Source organism: Oculina patagonica, chromosome 4, assembly GCF_052425735.1.
Source record: "Oculina patagonica isolate OP01 chromosome 4, crgOcupat, whole genome shotgun sequence".
Classification (NCBI taxonomy): domain Eukaryota; kingdom Metazoa; phylum Cnidaria; class Anthozoa; order Scleractinia; family Oculinidae; genus Oculina; species Oculina patagonica.
Genome location: NC_135761.1, coordinates 8,683,615 through 8,700,054, shown reverse-complemented (window position 1 = coordinate 8,700,054; position 16,440 = coordinate 8,683,615). Strand labels below are relative to the sequence as shown.

The window sequence follows — 16,440 nt, the reverse complement described above, 5'->3', positions numbered from 1 at the left end:
ACGTTTTACATTTGATTAACAGGATACGGGGATATTAAGGGGTGGGAGTTGTTGGGGGGGGGGAGTGACGTTTTTTGTCAAATCTCCGTTGACATCAATGCAAGGCCAATCAAATTTGTAACGTCATGTTGTGTTTCGTTGCTTAGCAACTTCAAGAAGAGAACTGCAGGTTCAGTCTGCTCTCCATGATCTCAAAGAACATCCGCTGGTACCCGTTTTGTCATAATAGGAAGGTTTCGAACTTGGTTCCGAGGCTCCGTTTCTCCCCAAAGCCTCGGGGTCAAGTTAAATGTTAATATTTCGAAACTTGCTATTATGTTCTAAAACGGCTTCCCTATCGGGGAAACGGGGAATAAAGAAACTGACCCATTAACACTAAATACATGTTGTTTAGGTATAAAAGATGCGAACACACCATTAAAGTAATTAAATGTGGATGTTAATAGTTGAATAGTTAGCCTACGACAACAGAGGCTCCTCAGGGTATTGAAGAATGGAGGGGCGCGAGGAGCGGTGGGAAGGAGGACAAATCTGGAGTCAGGCTTCGCTTCTTCCATTTACCGTCGTCAACCATGCGCCTTATATTTCTCTTTCCCGAGTCTCCCTACGCGCGCGAATTCAACCAAAGCCAAAGCAGTCGGGCGAACAAGTGTCAGTTGATGGCAACATCACTTCTCCGAGAAGTGACTGAGCCCGCGGTTTTTGTCCCAGAAGTTGCTAAGCAATATGACGTATTTGTACACGCGATTGCTTTCGGAGTACTCGTGAACACTCGCACTAGTTTTTGATTGGTTGAAGTAATTCGAAAATTCTTCGAGTGCTCTATCAAAGATTTGCCATAACTGGCACTTTCTGACTGAAAGGGGAAGAAGACAGTACGAGTACCTTTACGCATGAAGGTGGACCGCCATCTTCCAACGTCGTTCCCAGAAAAGCCCTTGGAACAAGGCTGGCCATCTTCAACCTTACGTGGGCTACACTGTAACGAGCTGACGATCATTTAGGATGCGCTTTATGGAAAAATTGTCGTAATAAATGGAAGGGTTTCGTTATCATTGGAAGCAAATCTCGAATCAGTCTCTTGTATCATGGTCTCTCTCTATGATATGATATATTAGCCGAGAGGTTTTTGGACCATTTAATCATAGTGACCTTGCAGCATGGCTTTGATCGTAACCCACAAGCCATTAGGAATTGCAAAAGTACATAAGCTAAGCTGTTTTTTTCTTTATTTTTATTTTTAATTTGTAAAGTGTGCTACTCTGAGAAATCCGGTCGGCAGGTTAAGGTTCTTTCTAAGCAGGTAATTATAAATAACCATGACAATCTTGGCACAAAACAATGCCACTCTAGGTAACAATGCGTTTCATGTGATCAAGTCGTATACATTTCATGTTGTCAAGGTTGTAGAAGTTACATTCAAGTTATCTAAATTTTCATAACAGCTATTTTTAAGCCACTAAAAAAGAAAATAAAGGGAAAAAAAGGAAGCTGGGGTCCAATGAGACGCCCAGAGACAAACTTTTATTTTTGAAGGTTCAGAAGTAAAAAAGTGGACGACTGTGGATACATCTAATCAGTCATTCATATTTTTTAAGTTTTGCCCGTGACTTCTCAATTTAGTCCTTAAAACGGCATTAAAAGTCTTACTTAAAACCGAGCCAAAAGCTTGGAATATGCGCTCCATCCCTATATGGCGCCGTAATCCAGTTATTCGCAATCCATTTTTCTCCTTTCAGTATGTCACATCCTCCGTGTAAACTGTACTCATCCATTTTTCCAAGCCAGCTGCTCTCTTCGTCCATGAAATGATTATACCACATGACAGCAGTTCCCTTGCGAGGCTTGATCACTAAATTACCTGCATGGCAATTGTGGCTGAGGTTGAAATAGTCCAAATCTCCGCGACTGTCTTTCAAATACTGTTAAAAATATAAATATATAAAAAAAGTGTTAAAAATATATGTTAACTCGACGTAAAAGCTGCATGAACTAGTGTCACTGTTAACTTGACGTCTTTTAGAAATAGTCTGGTAAAAAAGGTTAAGTATGGATTCGAGCCTAGTGGCCCATCAGGCCGGTTAAAATTTCTGCAGCAAAACAAGCGACTAGGAATAATTTCAACTACATCCCCGGGATGGCAAACAGTCCAGGTCAGTGTCTACCCACAGGATTTAATTCCCCTGTACCCATTGAAGAGAGGCAATAAAAGAATGAAGATTATTGAGCCTTTCCCAAAAACGCAAAAAAGTGACCCCGGCCTGCGCTCTAGCCCGGACAGCTTGATACGGAGTCAAGCGCACTAACCGTCATACAACCACACCCTCTTTCAAAAATAAGTCAAGCAAACGTGCATAAATGGAGAGTGAATTAAGCAACTATTCTCACTGCATACATAATTAGCCCGTCACGCGGGAAGGTTTAACATTTTTAGATTTCAGCGTTCTGTGCCTGCGCGCTATTAGCATGATGCTTTGCGGCCTTCTGCTTAAAATATCACAGTTTCAGTCACCTCGTGGTCAGTTTAACGGAGTTCGGTTGTGATGAGTCACCATAAAAGTTTCGCCCCTCCCACCTCCCCTGGTGGTGGTCGTTCACTGCTTTATTCTACATCTGACACGCCAATTGCTCTGGCAGTCGCGGGTCTCCTCCCATAACTTAGCTTCCCGTGTCAGGGCAATTGTATGCGGTGAGAATGTTTTACTATTTTTCACTTATCCAGTTCACATTCTTTTCATCAGGACCTTATATTCAATATGCTGTCTACAGAATGAACTGCCTTACTTACCTCCATGTCCAATGTTTCGTTGTCTGCAACAGGAAAAGCTGTTTCACCTCCAGCCTCCACATCATTAAGATAATACAATATGGTGACGTATCTAAGGATCGAGACACACACACGTGTTTGTACATATGCAGCGTGGACATGGACATTCAATTATAAAAAGCCGTGAGTAGCTATAGTAATAGACGTAAAGACGCGTTATGCCCTGGTTTCCAAAATTGTGTTTCATAAGTTTCTTTATTTGACAATAAAGTACATAAAATGTCCGACATAATTGAAGTAATATATTAAACACGAGTGACAGTGTTTCATCGGGATATCCAAACAACGAGAAGGAGAGTTAAAAATACAATGCACAGCGGAGTATTTTTGACGAAATTCGAGGAAGTAAAAAATTAAATTGTCATTTGTCACGGGCGTGGGTCAAAGAAAAAATCTCAGTGCCCGACAGAATTCGAACCCATCACCTTCCAGATACTGGTTGGGCACTTAAGCCGTTACTGAGCTACGGAGAGGCACTTAGTGAACTAAGCCGTTTAATAGTTAACTTGTGGACAAAAAGTGCTACCATCTTATTGCCTAACCTGCAAAGCCTACACGGATGCTGAAAGCTCATCATCAGCTCTTCCGTTTGTTGATGACAGCAAGCGACTTCGGTTTTCTCGTGAGTCTCAGAATCGAAGTGAGCGTGATAATGACCGTTTTGGTCATAATAAACAACCTAAAGAAATACATGAATTAACAAATAAGATATGGATAATAATGAACCATTGTCACAGTCCCCAATTTTTCCGTAAAGTCGTAGAGATAGATCGTTCAGTTCGACGGGCCACCATCTTGGTCCCTGAACGCGAGCGAAAACTTGGGAGAGTCCAAAAAGCCCGTGGGTAGGGGTGCGGGGGCGGAAAAAATAGGGAGTCTGTAACCCCACGCTATAAACACCCCGTGCCCATACCCACGGGCTTTTTGGACTCTCCCCAGCGAAAACTAGGGATAATCCAAAAAGCCCGAGGGTAGGGGTGGGGGGCAGAAAAAAATAAGGAGTCTGTAACCCCACGCTATAAACATCCCGTGCCCCTACCCACGGGCTTTTTGGACTCTCCCCAGTTTTCCATAGCGTTCAGGAACCAAGATGGCGGCCCATCGAACTCAACGATCAATCTCTACGACTTAACGGAAAAAATAAGAGACTGTGAACAGTCTTTTTAAAAGTTATGCTACAGGTTTCCTCTCACAGCAATATGTTAGTTAGCCTATAAAATTCACAATACTCGTAAGGAGGCGTGGGTATAGTGAATCACGTTTGGGTAAGTTGATATAGAGTACGTTATCAAATGCAAATTCTACATTTTAAACAAGCTAGTCATGTTTCCAGATTGGTTTTAATTTCGCCATTTATAATGCCGTGTATAGAAAGAAAAAACCTTGCACATAATATGGTAATTTGCTGTCTAAGCTACATGCACAGGCTATAAAATGAAATTAAAATGGGCGACGACTCTGAGAGGAATTATATAAGTTGATGTCTCCTCTCAGAAAAAAAAATCTATCCGGTCTGATATCAAAGGCAATACAGCAGTGACACTAGCTAGAGCTATTACACTTGCATTACACTTTTTTATTCTCACCTGAAGTCTCTCACTTCCATATATGATTTCTCTTGGTAGCTTTGTTAATTTAATTACTCTAAACATATAAATTAAATGTAGATAAAGTAAATCAAAATATGTTCTTGCTTGTTTTTAACTGCACTTACACTATGATAAGGTATGCACGTTACAGATCTGATCTGAGACAACGAGGGAATCGAATAGTTTAATTTGTAGAGCGGTTTTCACTTGAGTGTTGAAAGTAAATTGCGTTTGCTTTGGTTTTGCATTACTACGCTTAGTGATTGGCTTAAAAATCTCGCGGGACTATCTCAGCCAATCAGAAGTAAAACCAAAACCAATCGTGACTCGCTCGCGCACGTTTTCCCGCGCTTCGTGCCAGTTACATGTATTTGCTTTGAGGTTTGATTGGTTCACTGGATTGTCTGTGTCCTTTGTGATTGGCCAGAGTGATTACTTTGGTTTTGGTTTTACGACACTCAATTGAAAACTGCTCTAACTGTGAATTGTGTTTGCTTTGATTGGTTGTTCACTGAGGACCAATGATCAAAGCAGAAGTACCTGCCGTCTTTATGCCAATCATGTGCAAACTAAAATCAAGCATTTAGAGTAAAACTGAGTAGATTTGTTTTCGTTATTGTGATAAAGTTCTGACCTAAGAACGAATCAAACGAGAGAGTACGCGAGAATTAAAGGGGTGAATCGCGAAGACTCGTGCACATCATTTGCACTTTCGATGATAAGTGCATCAGAATTGTCGTGGGCAAGACTGTGAAATCAGGTCAACTCCCATTTTAGAAAAAAAAACTTAACGGTGTAGACCCTGGCTGTTATGGATGACTTCTAACAATCATATCTTGGGATCCATTAGTATCCTGGGTTATGTTTTTGGCCATGTTTGTTCTATTGGAGGTTGCTTCATTTTCGGTAGTCATGACCATATTTGGTAAATCATGTGACCAGAACACAAAAACACAAAAATCCTAAAAACTCACACAGTTTACTTTTTGCTTGGTTTAAATTAACATCACGGGAAGAGTGCATTGAGAAGAAAATCAAACGAGGATGTGAAGGGAGGCCAAGATACGACGATTAGAAGTCATTCATAGCAATCATTATGTGGTTAAGGGTTTCCCCTTAAGATACTGTCCGGACGTATTGTGAATATCTAACATAAAGAAGTACAAAAAAGTAAATCTTGTCAAACTCGCGTGACTTAAGGAATGATTCCAAAGAGAGATTCAGGCCCCCAGCATCGTTAGCACGTTAGCCATTAACTAATAAAAAACTTTATTAACTTTCGGTTCTCACGTTTCAATCTTGTAAACAAGGTTGAGTCGCGTCGCGTCGCAAGTCGTGTATTTTACCATCTGTCGGGGGAAATATCGCTTGGAAAGAACATTTCGCACTTCTAACTAAGAGGAAACAAGGATAACTTCATATATTTGCCGAATAAATCCAGGTAAGTTGTTTTAATAGTAGCTGTAGAAACAAATCGACCCTCGAGGCTTGGCGTCTCGAAATTTTAAATAATTTTAAATGGATTCCTGATTTTTTTAAATATTGCCCAATATTTTCGAGCCAAATACCGTTCCTTCCTTTTGGTTATCACTTCACTGTTACGGCCCATATGCCAAAATCCTGATCAATAGGCGGTTTGCGTGTCCTCGAATGCGGAATTGTTCTGATTTGTGAAATTGGGGTTCCCATTGTAGCAGCGAAATAGTACCGAATTATCCGAAATCAACCTTTATAATTTAGTTTTTTCTAAACGCTCCTGTTTGCTTACGTAAAATTTCAAGGCTGAGAGTTGCGCTTTTCATGCGCTATTCAACAAGGTTTAAACCAACATCTTGGTTCATTCTCCGAACCAACAGCATAAGAAATATATTGACCTTAATGAGGAGAGTTTACATGTTGATCATAATGAAATTTAATAAGCTTATAAAGGGAATATAATAAGGTTCGTACCCTTCAATGAGGGACTAAATATGTTTAAATATATATGTACAATGTATGAATTCAGTGAACTTGAATTTTGCAGAAGTGTTATATACATAAAGCTTACAAAAAAATTTAAATTTACGAGTGCAAGAAAACATTACAAATTGTTTCAAAAAATACAATAGGAAAAGGCCATCTTTGTACAATATATACTTGCTGTTTGCTCATTCTAACCTGAACAAATGAAAATCTAAAATATTAAGATTTTTTACAAAAAATAACAGTTGCATATAGATATAATGAATATAGTTAAAAGTTAAAGTTCATTGTAGGTGGACAGTTATTTTCCAATGCCTCAAGAGGTCCCTGCTCGATTTCCTCTTCTTGTATGTTGATTTCACAGTGGGCTCAGATTGGTAATGTTCAAAAGTTGGTGGAAAGCCATGCTTCACAGCAAATTCTCTCTCCCACTTTTCCAACTCTTTTGATGCATTCTGGTGAGCTCCTAACACTTGTGTCTGGATAGAGGCCAAAGTATCTTGGTACTTGTCATTGTAGTATGTGCTGTTTGGGTGTTGTTGCAGGGTTTTTCTGTCTTTATCTAGGGTTTTGACTAACAAGGTAACTCCTAATATTTTTGATACAGCAAGGGCAAGTTTAGTTTGTAAAATTTCAGGGCCATTTTCATTTTGTTTTCTTGTCAAATTTTGGATTTCAGGATGCTTTTGAATTGTTGTCAGTTGGATGTTGTTGGCAGTATCATCTGAACAGTTAGTGGCATTGAGATGAGTGGTGCGCTGTTCATCATTTGGTGAGTCCACAGTTAGTTGTTCAACACATTCTTCACTCTCTTCATCGCTTAACTCTGACCCATCTGCATTCGAAGTATTGATCATATCAGTACATATGAAGTCTTCTGGGTCATCAGTTTCATCATGCTCCAACTGCAAAGGCAGACTGTTTCCATTTTCCCTGTTGGCTGTATAAAGCTGGTCATCAGAATTTTGATTACCTTCTAGCACTGGCAATGGCTGATTTTGAAGGAATACTCTGTGGCGTTCTGTGTATTCAACATTGCCAGCAGAGTTGTAAACTTTGACTTTCCTGATCGGCAAACTGAGATCTCCTCGTGCAAGACACTCATTCCATTTCTCTTTAAGATAAACCCTTTCACTTTGGAGAGATGATGAACGAAAGTGATGAGTTGGAGGCCCTTGGTCACGAAATTCAGGCTGGCCTTTGCTGTCATGAAAAATAATCTCCTTGCTGTCTTCATCTGCATGCCACCAAACCCCCCTTCCACACAGAAGAAAATCACTTATCTGCTCAAGATGGGCCTGGTAGATTTCAGATTCCAGAAGCTCATCAGGAATGGAGGTGTCAGGGAAGTCTGGGAGGTTCTTAGCAAACTTTCCAATCTTGGACAGTTGGTCAACAAGGGGACTTTTTTTGGACCTGAATTTTCTTTCTGCTTGAACTCTAATTATGCTGTTCGGAATTATGTGCTCAGGATGTCCATTAGACGTTGATTTACTGATGGAATTAATGGTACTGAATTCTCTTTCCTCTTCTTCTGTGTCTACAGAGCTAAGTGAAATTATACGGGATGTGAGAGGAGCATGACATGTGATACTGTGGTAGTATATTCCAAACAGTTTCCTGTAGGTCAAAACTTGAGGGATTTGAAAGACTTTGCGGATTGCAATCACGTGACTAAATGTTATGTTGTGTAAACGTAAAATAAATCTTGGTGTGCGCTTCTCTGCAGGAGCATACAACAGTTCACAGAGTTCTGCAAGAGTGTATAATAGTCTTCTGATTGTCAAACGGCAATTGTTTCCAAGGTGCAGTGCTAAAACAACACAACAAAGGCGGTAATCTGAACCTCGAAGTTTTTCTTTTGTAGAAAGAACTGCTTCTACTGCCTCATCAAACAGTTTGTTCTCTTCATCAGTTAGATGCTTTGGCAACTCTTTTAGTACATTGTTTATATGTTCCTTGAGATCATGAAGTGGTTCTACTGGCACCACTTCATACTTGCCCAGGTTAAGGTGTTTCATGGAGGAACCCTGATCAGGGAAACTGAGAGCAGGAACTCGTTGAATGCCCTTGAGTTCTTCTTTCAAATGTGCTTCCAAGGCAGGCTTCAGCAATCCTTCTGATGGTAGTTGGCGTCCTCTGCACTCCCTAATCATGTCATCCTTGGTCATATTCTTATAGGGATGCACACCACCATTCCTCCTGTCTCGTCCAGCTGGGCCTGCCAAAACTTTCTGTCTTCTTTCTTCCAGTGTTACATTTGGTGCTCTGAGGGATGCCACATGGTCAGTGTAGCTTAGAGATGACCCAATGCACCCACAACAACCATAATGGCCTCCGTTCTGCTCACCAGTCTCGACCTCTTGTGAGGGGTGGTCACCATGGAAGAATCGGCATATATCTTGTATATGGGCATTTTGTTTGGACAGAAGCTGGATATCAAGCTGCCTTATATCCTCCATTCGTGTTTCACTGTATGCCAGTTGATCCTCAATTGTATCCCTGCATCTAGCCAGAATGTAGATGTGAGGTTTCTCCACCATTTCCTGTACATCTTTTCCATTGAGCTCTGCTGATGTAAAGTAGAAGGCAGGGTCATAAATGACATTTGCTGTAAGCAGGATGTGGCCATGGTTCATAATGCTGGAATGGTCAGACCATATCATGAGATGCCTCGTTCTTTCTTTAGATTTAAGCAGCTCCAGCACTTCTTCTCTTGTTGATGCATTTGTTGTGTCCTCTCCAAGCTCTCTTAGGCGATCTTTTATTTGCTCCATTGTCATTCCACTGTAGTGGGAGTCTGAATGGTCTCTGACAAGACCTTCCTTCTCATGCTCTTCCAAAAGCACTTTACGTATTTCCAGCAAGGGTATTTTCCTTCCACTCACTGTAAAATACTCCTCTTTTAATGTGCCATCAGGATGCAGCATCAACTTTTTGTAGCGTCGTGGAGTGATTATCTCCCCCAAACGATACTCGCCATTGGCAATTTTTGCACGGAGGGTTTCCCGTATGGCAGCATTGGTGCGAGGGAGAGGTGTTGTGATCTGTCCACCAAGCATTTTATTAAGGCGTCTCCTTGTATTTGACTCTGTGGTTTTTCTTGCTGTTGTAAACTTTGTCAGATCCACCCCTTTTTGAAGAAGAAATTCTTTGACCACCATGTTTCCCACCTTAGTTTTCTCTGCTGCACCATATTTTTTGGACAGTTCTGTAAAATTAATCTGAAAGAAAGAAAAGAAATAAAAATAAAATGATTTTTTAAACTTACATGTGTAAATAGTATCTCAGAACTTCAAGGCCAACTTGTAATGAGGACCATAACATTTCATTATAGCATAACTATTTATAAATAATATAATCATCAATTAAAACTTAGTGATGTTTACAGTAATGCCTGAGAGAAAACATTGTTTGTCCTCACCTTTTCACCTTCTTTCATTGAATTTACTTCTTGCAGAAGGCCTGCTTTGTCAAAGCTGACTGAAGTTGGATCTGGGGAGTGACGTTTCTTCTTCCGTAGACCAGCCTGCTCAAGTGCCTTTCTCTTCTTGGTGCGGATCCTGGCCTCTTCAGTGGACTCAAAGAAGAGAGATTTTCTTTGCAAGTCCCTCTGCTTAAAAGATTGCCTTGTGCCCAACATTGTGTCACAGTCAACCTTGGACCACTGTTCCTCAGTCTTATTTTTAATACGCCTTGCAGTTTCTCTCCTTTCTTTTTGTTTTTGAACCTTGGATTTTGACTGTGTAATCCCAATTTCAGGAACTTTTGTCAAGGCTTCAGCAAGGTCAATGTTGTACAGGTTCTTGAATGGCCCATTGATGTTGAAATAAATGTTCTTAGCAGTATCCAGGACTGTAGTTTTTGATGCTTTTGCCACCTTTTTAGCCTTTCTCAAATTTGATGATTCCTTTTGACATGCAGACACTGGGTTATCCCCTTTAAGTCGGTTTGATCTCAGGGGAAATAGTGAATGAAAAAGCAGATGATTCATTGGGCATGCTTTGCAATTAGAGATAGAATGCATTCCTTTCTTGGCGGCTGAAAGGGACTTCCATGCATTAGAACTGAAGTGCTCCAAATATTTTGACTTGTCTTCACCCCGCCATTTGTCAAAGTTTTGAAGAAGCACCGGTAGTCTCTTGTTGAATACGTTTTGATTTACAGCAAATGCGTCTTTGTTGTCCGCAAATGTACTCAAAAACTTCTGTAGGCGAGTGCTTTTGTCCCTCAAGACTTTACCATTCTCATCGTACACACTGTTCCTTGCTGCTACGCGTGCAAAGCTACAGTTGAAAAATCCCGCCATAAAAGCAGCGATGCTTTACCCAAAATACCTGATTCAGGGATTCCTCAATATTCGAACAAACGAAGATAATGTTTGACAGACTATAAGGGCTGAGATTTCTTGAACTCAACAAATTTATACTTGCCCCACAACTAACCGGCCGCTAATCTAATTGCGCCAAAACTGCGAGAATAATTTAGAACAGAAATCTGATATCTCGTTTACACAAAATTATTGTTCTAATGTCAAAAACCCTCAAAAAAGAAGGCGCGCAGTCTTCCTAAAACAGTTAACATATAAAATATGACTGATAATGCGCGGTGACTCGAAACCTTTCATCTCGTTCACTTCTGAGACAAATAATAGTGCAGAGAGACAAAAGCACATGAATTTCAGAAAATATGCTTTAATATAGAAAAACTGCAAAGGTCTTTTGCGTTACATACAGGCTACACAAACAAAAAACTTACATCTTTTATGCAGTACACTCCACAACAAGTTCGTCCGCCATTTTGGAAAAGAGTATGTTGCTATGGCAGCGAGTGAAATGACTAGATTTTAGTCCCTCAAAACCGAGCCGCGCGTTTCAAACATGGCGGACAACTCAGACCAGCTAGTTGAATATTAAGTCGAAGGAATACGGGATCTTTCCGTTGCTTTCGGGAGCTATTTTTTACCATGTAAACAAGATCTTAGGAACAGTAACTAGAATCTAAACGGGGATTTAAACTTTCTTTCACAATGAGGCTAGAAATCAATCTTAATCGACTTAAATTCTTCACATCAAAATAGATCGATAAAATTATCTGGTTTGGACGGTGTTTTCCTCAATTACCCGATTAATTTGAAACCCATTGATTATTAAAGGACTTATCTTTATGTTTTTCGTGTTATTCTATGCCACATAAATTCTCGTAAACTCGAGCCAAAGAGGGAGAACCAAAATGGCGCCAAAATTCCAATGTTAATAACGGTTTGATCACGTGACCCACTCTGAAATTTCCAGCAGCCGGTGTTACGCAAACTTATTCAAAAATATCTAAAGAAATACATACTCTGCCATTTTGTCAATTTTTTTCTTTATTTTTTGGCATTTTTTACTCTGCCTCATTCCTTAATTCAGGTGAGAAGAGCAAACAAAACACAAACAACAACAACAATTAAAAAACAGACAACTTGCCAAACAAGCAAACAAACAATCAATATTCAATATACTTTACCTTTCTAAAATTCTGTCCAAGATAGGATCCTTGAGGTATCTCTGGTTCACAAAGGTCTGATAACTGTAGCGAGGCCTGTACTTTGGATGAGTCTTACTCGCATGAAACATCATGGTATCAGCACCACGGGTATTCATTTGCTCAAACTCGTCACGCGTGATAAAACCTGAAAAAAGTTTCGGACACTTCAGGGTCTTTGGCCAGTTCGGAATTCACAGGCAGAGGGAAAAAGGTAACTATTTTTGTTCGTTAACAATCGTCTACACGACCAATTTAAATGTGACAATTTTCATTTGTTCTTGTAGACGGGGAAAATTGGCCAATTTTGATGCGACAAATATTTGTGCTAAGAAGCTGGCGTGTTGGCTTCGAGCCTCTGGCTCGGACATTGAGGGAGACCTCGTCCCACGTATGGACATTAAAATTGTATTGTATTATATTGTATTGTATTGACAAATAAAAGTTGAAAATGTACTTTAAACTGTTGTCAAATAATTAATTGTTGTGTCATCTACACGATCAAATATATTTGACATATGAAAATTGTGACATAAAAATTACTCGTGTGGACGATGCTTTATTGTCATTACGGTCACATGTAGAGTATTCAGTTTTGGCTTGCTGATCATTGATACAGTTCGGCTGTCCCGTTCATTTCTAAAATAAGTAAAGGTTATACCGACAACCTGTTATAAGCGCTTATCTGAGTGCCAATACTGAGTTTTTAATGAATAACTTACTCACTGACTTACCATCGTCTAACTCAGTGACATTTACCATGTGGAGTCTGTTGAAAATATATAAATAAGAAATTTAAACAAGTCTACTGATAAAAAAGATCAACTCTTGAACTCCAGTTTTTTGTACTCATTACTAAAAAGGCATGGCTCACATTTCCAATAAATCCTCTTCACTGAATACGGCGTAAATATATCTCTTGGCGAACTCGATTACCTGTCCAGGAATAAGATAAAGAATAGTTGTACTGATCAGTACAGGAACAAGAAAATTGTTATTTTAATCTATTACAGAACTTCAACGGCTAAATCTAATAGTTAGATATTTTAAATCTTACCTCGTCTACTGTGATCTTTTGATCCATGTTCATATCCCAGGCTTCAAAGATTCCTCCGGCACCCTCACCTTTCCCGCCTGAAATAATCACCAGAAATAAATACTGTTCAGGAACAATGCGAATGTTTCTAATGGCGTTTCAAACAAGCACTGAAATTTGGTATGAGCATTAAGGGAAATGTTGCAAGTCATTCATTCACTTCACAGAGCCGGGAAACAAATATTTGAACTGATTAAGAAGAACAAATTGAAATGCAAGAGAAATTATGTAAATGCAGTGAAAACCTTATAAGTTTTGATGGGCTTTTGAGATAGTATGTTAGTTTTTCAAACTTTTTAGTCCATCGTCTCTTCCAGCAACTGGACTAACATGGTTTTCAATTGACCAGCAGCATGTCGCAAAAACCTTTAAAAATGGACTTCCACAATAATATCTAAGCCCACAGTCGGATAATTGTTAACCAAAGTTAAAGAAGATGTTATTTATCTGCCAAATAAGTATCAGACTGATAAGAATGTACTAGTCATAACTGCATACATGTTTCCTATCAAGTTATGCTTAACAACAGTTACATATTTACACTGCAAGTATTGATTGGAAAGCTGCTCTATGAAATTATAACTGGCATAGATTAAACTTTCGTTAGCCACCTACTTTCAACTTTTGGTATTTCTAAGTCTTTTTCCGTTGTTAGTCCTCCACGAGCGATACTTGATACAAGGCCATGGTTTTCAGCTACTTTTATTATGTAGTCACATTCTTCATTCGTCAAAAAGTGAGGTATTTCTGTAAGAGAAAAACCAGTAGCGCCGTTTGTTAGTTCGTTGAGGTTGACAAAAGGAAAGTCGTTTGCATGAAGAGAGGTTTCTTTATACGTGGAGATTGTTTTTGCATACAGGGAAAGAGATCCGTATCCCTGATGTCGATAAGGCTAGTCTTGTCTCAGACGTGTTCCGTTGTGAGTTATATTACTTGTTCCGATCCCTGCATGATTGGAAAAGCGCCCTGGGGACGAGGTTGAAAGAGAAGTCAATACAGTATACATGAAAAAGTGATTCCTGAGCTGGATCTATTCTTACCAAATAAAAGAGGTTTCATTGCTCTTGTGATTCGTTCTCTCCAACAGTCACCTAAATCTATTTCTTCGACATGGCCAACCTGCAAAGGCGACAGAAAATTAAACAATAATTTACATGTAAAAAAGAACCACGGATTATAACGCGATTGTTTTTTCATTATTGACTATTTCTATATTTATTCTTTATAGTCAGATTATTATATTATTTACCACGAATATCGAAAACGAAACTAATAGGCTGGTTCATTTTCATTTCCTGAGCAGTATAATCATATTGGTAAACGTCAGTATGGATCGAACATTTGTCATATCCACCACTGATCAAGTTATTTTAACGTCTTTTGATAAATGTAGGCTGCAAATAAAATTTTTTCGAAAGAGCCTACGAAAACAGTTTGAACTTACAAATATTAGCTACAATAATAAATAATAATAAAAAGTATTTTTATAGCGCCAAAATCCACTAATTGCTCATGGCGCTTTACAATAAAAAATATTAATAAAATGATGTTAAAAAGTTAAAAGCTCTAAAAATTTTAAAAACGGATATTTACAAATATAAGTTCAAATGTACCTAAAAAATAATAATAATTAAAAAGCCTGTTTAAAAAGGTACGTTTTTAAATGTCTCTTAAAAATGTCAATAGAAGGACTTAATCTAAGTTCAAGTGGGATTGTGTTCCACAGCCTTGGGGCTGCCACGGCAAACGCTCTCTCTCCATATGTTTTTAATGTTGCTTTGGGGGTCGCCAGAAGGTGCTGTGTAGATGATCTTAAAGGGAATTTATGTAAAGGTTTTCTAAAATGATTTTCATGAAATTTCTGTGATGTAACTATATTATTTACAAGGCTAAGTATCATTATTATGGTGAAACATGTGACAAATAAAGAAACAGTCGCGTTATAATCAACGAACAATTTTCTGCCTATTGTCCACTTTTCCGTTTCCTTAGTCCAGTCCCTTCACTTGACTTCCTTGATAGACTTCTGGTAATTTATCTTCTACACCGGAAGTGCAGTCATAAAGCAAAGGTGTGTTCATTTTTATGAGATGATTATTAAACGAAATAAATCATATATGTGGCTTCTTTTTGTTATTCTTGGTTATTCACGTGTTTTTACGTCTGTTCCCCGTAATCTGAGAAGCTAGAACAGGATATTTTTAAAATTATCTCCAACACATCCTTTAACAGTTTATTCTTCACCACCTGTCCTTCCGTTTTGGCCTTCGTCAAGCATATGGGCAACGCTGAGCTGATAAATACCGCCTAAAGTACTAAAAGCTTTTCACGTTGATTTTTGGTCACACAAAAGTAAAACATTTTATTAATTTCGCAGAAACAAGAGAGCCAGGAGGTAGAAACTATAAGATGTCGATCAACATTTCATGTCTCCATACAGTATCAATACACCACCAAGCAGGCAGGTGACAAGAATAAAGAAACTCATCTACAAGACAATATTGTATTGATGTGCCGCCAAATTCTCATAAGTAATTTTATACTAAAAGTATTGCAATCGTTAGGAGAATAAATGATTTCATACTGAGGACTGACGACAAAGACGCCTTAAAATAGTTATGTCCGCGTTGAACTATGTTACCGTCGCAAAAGTTTGTTTAACTATAATTTCTTACAATAAAAATATAGTCTTCACATCGTTATTTTTACCTAGAGAACAATATTTGTCTGTTAACAGTGCTTTAAAGTGGAGTTTCTTACCTTAATCCCATCCAACCGTGTTAGTCCGTCTCTACCGACAAACGTCGGTCCGTCGTCGATCGTATTATGAAAGTTTTCTGATTTACAAGTTCTGTCGTTGGCCGCACAACTTTCTTTATCAGACGGCAGTGGATCGGAATATAAATTACAACATACAAATTTAAAGCTAACTAAGGATAAGAAATACAAAAACTTTACAAAATCTATGGGAGCCATCGCTGTTTACACCGAGGTCGATAAAGTTTTAAATGATCTACGTATGGTACCAGGCTAGCCCACCAAGTCACTTTAATAAATGATTAAAAATCCTCATGAGTTTGGTTTTTAGTCCACGAGCATTACAAATTTTTTTTCGAAATTTTAAAGAATAAAAAAAATCTCTGTCAAGACACGATGCAAAATCTATTCCTTTGCATTTAGTAGCTCGGTGTTTCCAGAATTGTAACAAGCTAAGGTGGAATTGTTAGTTTTGTTTTTCTTAAAGCTGCCTAAATCGACAGGTTACAACAGATCAATATAATAAACACTCGACGTTTTTTCCACATGGCGAGCAAGGTCATGTTTTTGCTTACTCTATCTGAGGCTGATATCAGCGCTAACCGCTGTTTTAGGAAGGAAAAAGGATACAATAAACTACTTAAAATACCGAGTCGATCGGTTTCAGCACACTAAGTACTACC

The 16,440-nt window shown here is 38.8% G+C and overlaps 1 protein-coding gene and 1 long non-coding RNA gene across 2 annotated transcripts; one reads left to right on the top strand and one right to left on the bottom strand.

Annotated features, from left to right (window-relative positions):
• Nucleotides 1–1,527: 1,527 nt before the first annotated feature.
• On the bottom strand, nt 1,528–15,987 carry LOC144649428 (transmembrane prolyl 4-hydroxylase-like). The gene is made up of 11 exons (XM_078508917.1): nt 15,761–15,987; nt 14,041–14,119; nt 13,616–13,747; nt 12,962–13,038; nt 12,779–12,840; nt 12,639–12,673; nt 11,887–12,052; nt 4,414–4,471; nt 3,370–3,506; nt 2,789–2,879; nt 1,528–1,922 (listed from the first exon to the last, which is right to left on the bottom strand). Exons 1-11 carry the CDS (start codon nt 15,974–15,976, stop codon nt 1,647–1,649), a joined length of 1,329 nt encoding a protein of 442 aa, XP_078365043.1. The 5' UTR covers nt 15,977–15,987; the 3' UTR covers nt 1,528–1,646.
• Nucleotides 5,721–10,226, top strand: LOC144649465 (uncharacterized). Its single transcript, XR_013569902.1, has 3 exons — nt 5,721–5,857; nt 7,058–7,150; nt 9,839–10,226. It is a non-coding gene; the product is annotated as an uncharacterized LOC144649465 (long non-coding RNA).
• Nucleotides 15,988–16,440: the final 453 nt, after the last annotated feature.